We start from the raw sequence: 6,027 nt of genomic DNA, 5'->3' as shown, positions 1-6,027 counted from the left end.
CCAGAAGGTCAGTAAAGGAAAGTGGAAGTTGGATTCTGAACGCTGGATTGAGGAGCCCACAGGAGTTTGTAGTGGTGGGGAGTTTGGAGACTTGACCAAGTAGCCTGAGGTTTCTCCTTGGATTTCTCGCCTATTGTCTGTCCTTGTCTTCTTGTCTTCAGACTCCAAGATGAATGTGCAGGCCTGCTCTAGGTGTGGCTATGGGGTGTATCCTGCTGAGAAGATCAGCTGCATCGACCAGGTCAGTAGACATTTCCTGGCCTTTGGGAATCATAACAAACACGGCAAATTTGTCTTCTTACATGTGGATATGTGGGGTTTTCTGAACCACAAGAAAGAGATGTACTTTTATACCTTTGTTAGGTTCTACCCACTTCTGTGTCTTCTAGGTTGCCTCCAAAAAACAAAACAAAACAAAAGTTATCCATTTACTTAACATAAAATAATCCTGTGTGTGTTTTTAATTTTTTTTTAATCACCATTTCATTCCAAAATCTCAGTTTTTAATACCTAGAATATATAAGAATCCTGAGCCTGGGAGGTGAATAAATAATTACTGAGTCTGCTTTATGATTTCTAGATATGGCATAAAGCTTGTTTCCACTGTGAAGTGTGCAAGATGATGCTGTCTGTGAATAATTTCGTGAGTCACCAGAAAAAGCCATACTGTCACGCGTAAGTGCTTGATACCCCCCCTCCCCCGCCGCTTGAGTTTTGTCCATTCTTCAATAAGTAGCCTACTAAAGGAACAGACCATGCACCCCACGGTTAAATCCAAGCAATGTCCGCAAAGTGTCCACTCACATCGAATCACGGAAAAGATGTAAAGTGGGGGGTTATGCGATGGATGGGGAATTGCAGATTTCTTAAAGATCAAATCTGTTTACAGCAAATTCTCATCAAATTGTTGTGTGTGCAATTTAACTGCTGGCAAATATGCATAGAGCGCTTTAAAGTCTTTTAAGTAACTTTCAAATCTTTTTCTATTTTTTAGAAAGTTTTCAAGTGATCAGTTAAAGTTTATCTTTAAGTCACACGGGTTGAATTTAATTGGTTTCGTTTTTTGTTTTCTTTAAGACTTCTTGCCTGGAATATTATGAACTTAATTATTAAATTTTATGTTTACTGACTTTTAAAAAATAGCTGTACCATCAAGAAGAGTCACTTGATCATCTTGGATAAGGGGCATTTCTGATTTTGATTTTTATCTTATTTTTGTAGCCATAACCCCAAGAACAACACTTTCACTAGTGTCTATCACACACCATTAAATCTAAATGCGAAGAAGCTTCTGGGAGCCATGGGTGGGGTAAGTCACTTAATTTTTGCATTTCAAAATAACCTTTCAAGAAAATCCCTTTGCTTAAGCACCTGTTAGGTTTCTAAGTGGATCTCTGTATGTGGAGGTTCATTTCCTCCACAGACACATGCAAAGTGTATTTAAGTAACACATGTTGCTCATTGTCCTTCCTCAACAATTGGGACCAATACCCAGGATAATCTGGGTTCTGTATTTGATCCTTGATTCTAATATAGTCTTTCTGTTTGGCCAGTGCTGGGCACATGGTGTTAGTTTTCTAGGCCTTGCATATGCTAGTGCTTAATATGTAAAGCAAAATTTACCTGGTTGGAAAATATTACAAGGGCTCTTCTTTTCTTTCCTCTGTAATATTTTGGTACAGAGTGTTCAAAACTTCAGTTCCACACTCTTAAACCTCTCTGCATTCATTAATTGCTTAAGATTATATGTAGCCTCTTTCCCCTGTGGGTAAGATGCTTGGATTTGGAAATGAAGTTTGGTTTGGGAGGTGGGGGCAGGGACGTGGGGTGGACAAGGGAGCCGTGTTGATACACCTGACCCCTTCTGAAACATAAACGGTGAAGTTTCATCAAATAACCAGCTGCTGATTGAACTCTTGCATCTATTAAAGTGATGAGTCATTGAACTTCTCTGGCCAAGGCTGGGTGAGAAGTGTCTTTGTGGGATGGCGGTTAGCAACTTTCTAAAATTAGAAAGTTACCAGTGATGTGGAGGACTCTCTAATAATCTCTCCTTACCCAACATCCCTTGCCGATGTCACCCCACTCATACTGACTGTGGCCTCATCCTCAGGAGAATCTGTATTAGACAGAGGTGGTGCCCTTGCCCTGTGGCTCTCTACATCTGCTCCCGTAAGACTTTATGTCACTAAGTGCTCTGTTCAATTGGCCAGTTTACATTATGTTTATTTAACAAGCATATATAGAATTGCTTGATTCACTTCCTACACATCACAACCCAATGAAGTAGATCCTGTTATTATCCTACTCTACTGGTGAGGAAGCTGAGGCCCAGACAGCTGGTCACCCAACATTGATTTCTAAAGATCCACAAGCCTTAAGAATTCACAAGCAGTCCTACGTTATTGGAGCTGAAGCCTTTTAGAACTTTGATTTTGTCTCTTGATGTCTGGAGGAAGCTATATAAAATTACAATAAGTGCGTGATTTAGCTCTTATTTCAACAGAGTACCAGACACTCTCCTGAGTTCTTTGTTTTCTCATGTATTTTCACGAGAACCCTCTGTTCTAGTGTAATATTGCAGTTGAGGAAGCTGAGGCTCAGAGAGGTTAAGTAACCTGCCCAAGTTCATCCAGCTCGTTGGGTACAAATCCAGATCTTTCTGACTGCAGAATTCATGTCATTGGCCCAATTCCAGATCTTCGTAGAGGGTGACAAACTCTCCAGAAGCAAAACAGTACTCATTGATGTTTGCACATATCCAGATGTTTTACAGTTGTGAATGGGAGAAGTATTTACAGAATGTTGTTGCATGTATCATACTCTCTATAGACAGGTCCGTCATGTCCGTATCTTCCAACCTTACCTGAGCCGCAGCTGGCAAGTCCACCTTAGAGTCATGCAACAGGTCACACGGGAGTTACTTTTCCTTTGAAGCAATGCTGAATTCTCTTTCTTTTAACTGTGTGTGACAGGTCCAACCTGGCTCGAGGCTAGGATTATCGCTGGTTCTACTTCCAGCCACAGGCAGTAATGTGGGCATCCCAGGAGGCCTGAGCGTGTCTATTTGTTTGCATTTATGTGACTGTATGACTGTGCGTGTATGGACATATGTGTGTGTGGGGGGAGTGCATGTACGTGTGTATGCAGGTGCAAATATGCGGGCACACACATACATATACCTGCATGTGATATGTGCACGGGCATATGTGTTTCTACATATTAATGTGTATCGCATATGTGTACATGGTGTGTGTGTGTGCGTATGTATGTGTGTGTGTGCTATGTATATATGTGTATGTGTGCGTATGTCCATGTGTATACCTGTGCATGTCTGTGTGTGTATGTGGTATGTATGTATATGTGCACATGCTGTGTATAGGCATGTATGGTATGTGTGTACACGTGTACACGTGTATGCATGTGTACACATGTGTAAATGGTATGTATGCACACGTGTGCATGTGTATGTACAAGTGACTACTGAGATCCCTTTCTCCTTTCCCACCAGGGATATATTAAAATGGACAGCTATGTCCCTTCAAGGCCCCAGATCTTGCAACCACTCTAGGGGAAGTGACAGGTTACTTTTTATCCCCCTTACCTCTCTGAAAGACTTTGCTAATGAAAGTTGTAAAAAAATCATTGTGCATGTGCTAAGAGAACAGAGGAAGGGCAGAGATGCTTCAGAGATGGTGGCAAAGGAGAAAATAGAGTACAGATTCTAAGCTGGCATGTGCAGCAAGTTTACATTTCTTTGTTTCCAAAATGCTGCTTTTTGAAAAATAAATAAATATTTACTAAGACAGAATGTCCTGTTTGATAGGCGTGAATGGAATTTTTAGAAGAATAAGCATCTGGGTTCTCATCTATTCAAGGAATGAACTTTAGCCCTTACTGCTGGATGTTATCGGCAACACAGTTCTCCCCTTGGCCATCCTCAGGGGAATTGGGGACATTTGTGATTGTCACAACTGGGAAGGGCAATTATTACCTCTGGTGGGTAGAGACCAGGGGTGCTGTTGAATGTCCTGCAATGCTCAAGAAGTTCCCCCCCAAAAAAGATTTAACTAGCCCCAAAATATTAGAAACACTGACTTGAGTCTATGTGATGCTCATGGTACTTCCTTAAAATACTAGGAAAGCGGACTGGGGTTGCGGCTCAGTGGTAGAGTGCTTGCCTTAGCATACGGGAGGCACTGGGTTCGATCCTCAGCACCATGTAAAAATAAAGGTATCTACAACGAAAATATTTTTTTAAAAAATCAAATAAAAAAAATACTAGGAAAGCACCTTGTCAAGGTGTCTGCATTTACAGATTTAACAATATGCTTATTGGAGCTGCATGAAGCAGCAGTAAGCAAAAACTTACTGGAAAGTCATGGAAGAAAAGCACCCTTGACAGGAAACTAGGATCCCTGGGTTTGGTATTTTTCTCCAGGTTTGTTTCCTCATAATATGTAAAATTAAGGGTTTAAACTTCAGCTCTTAAAAATTGCAGATTTCTGGACCTATCTCAGACCTCATAAATTGGGTTATCTTCATTTGGACTTAAGACCTGAGTTTTACTTTTGCAGTTAGTTTTCTATGCTTTCTTGAAGAAATCTTTGCCTACCCCAAAGTCACGAAGACGTTGACGTGTCAGTTCTTTCCAAACTGACAAACCTGTATCTGCGCCACCCGTGCCACTATGTCTTTCAATACCGATTCAATCAAAATCATGGTGTGTTTTGTGGACACCGGCAGACTGATTCTAAAGTTGATATGAAAACACAAAGACTCTAGAATTCCAAGAAATCTTGAAGAACAAAATTGAAGGACTTAGGTGAGCACAGTTCAAGACTTACTATAAAAGCAGTATTCATTCCCTCGTTGGAGAATTGGTGCAAAAATAGACAGACCAGGAGAGTGTTGAATACAAGACCCAGCAACTGCTCTGCTCAGATGTGGTCATTCAAATTACAACACAGGTCCACAGCAACTCAATGTGGCAAGAAAGTACTGGAGACATGGGGTATTTGGGAAAAAATGAGCCTTGACTCCTATCTCACACCTGCGTACAAAAATCAACTCAAGGTATATCATAGATCAAGATGTTAAGAGTAAAATTACCCATGAGGACATACTCCCATGAAACTGGTGAGCCAGCGTTTTGGTGAACCCCTCGGGGGGTTGGTGACACAGACTGAAGCAAAGACCATTACTTCGATGTCCAGCAGTTTCTGAGGTCACTCTAACCTGCATACCATATGTTGTGTGTTAAGCGCCTAGAGACTTTATCTCAGTCTTGTTGATTGCCCTGCTCAATATAGCTTTGCATGGAGCAGGAGCATGACATGTGCCACCTCGCTGGTGGCACAGATAAAACCACAGCAAGATGGACAGCGTGGGGTGCCTGGTGGTGCAAGGAAGGTGCTTCACGGTTGAGACTTGGGAAAGATCCCCCTCGATTTAGCTATGCATTGTTTATTTATTTTCTTTCTCTTCTCATGGAAACATTACTGACAACATCTTCACGGTGCAGGTCAGTGACCAAGAAGATGGTGAGCAGTTTAAATCGGTTTTTCACTGGGACATGAAATCCAAGGATGGACCTGATGCACCTCACAGGCAACCACTGGCAAACGAGGTAAGAGAAGTGATAAAGGGCTTTGGGAAAAGAAAAACGGCATTTGCACAAATGAAATGGATGATGATGATGAGGAGGAGGAGTAATAGTGATATTATTTCTAGAGGAAATCAGTAGTGTTCTTTTGTCCTGTCTGTAATTATAACCCCTATGAAAGAGACCTCCATAGTGCCTGGCAGCACTTCAACCGTGTCTGCTTCAGCCCAAGTTTTTGTCTTGTCCCTTCCCACCACTGTGTTCCCATCCCGGGGAACAGCCCCCCAGGCTTGAAGCCAACACTGCCCTTTCTTCTCCTGACCCTCCACTCAGCCCCAGCCCTGCCCTCCAGGCCACTGTCCCCACCTGGACCTCTGTGAGGGCCTCCAGGGATGGCTTGGCCTCTTGCACATTCGCTTCTC

The 6,027-nt window shown here is 42.1% G+C and overlaps 1 protein-coding gene across 4 annotated transcripts in view; it reads left to right on the top strand.

Moving 5' to 3' along the window:
• The window catches only part of Nrap (nebulin related anchoring protein), a 72,137-nt gene continuing 66,110 nt past the window's right edge, over nucleotides 1–6,027 (top strand). For all 4 annotated transcript variants that reach the window (XM_047552197.1, XM_047552194.1, XM_047552196.1 and 1 more), the window contains exons 1-4: nucleotides 1–241; nucleotides 581–675; nucleotides 1,222–1,309; nucleotides 5,525–5,629. In XM_047552197.1, coding sequence (XP_047408153.1) covers nucleotides 170–241; nucleotides 581–675; nucleotides 1,222–1,309; nucleotides 5,525–5,629 — 360 coding nt within the window. In that variant the 5' untranslated portion in view covers nucleotides 1–169. The remainder of the gene's footprint in view (nucleotides 242–580; nucleotides 676–1,221; nucleotides 1,310–5,524; nucleotides 5,630–6,027) is intronic.

The sequence above is a fragment of the Sciurus carolinensis genome, chromosome 5 (assembly GCF_902686445.1).
Source record: "Sciurus carolinensis chromosome 5, mSciCar1.2, whole genome shotgun sequence".
Taxonomy (NCBI): Eukaryota; Metazoa; Chordata; class Mammalia; order Rodentia; family Sciuridae; genus Sciurus; species Sciurus carolinensis.
This window is presented reverse-complemented; position numbering and strand designations above follow the sequence as displayed.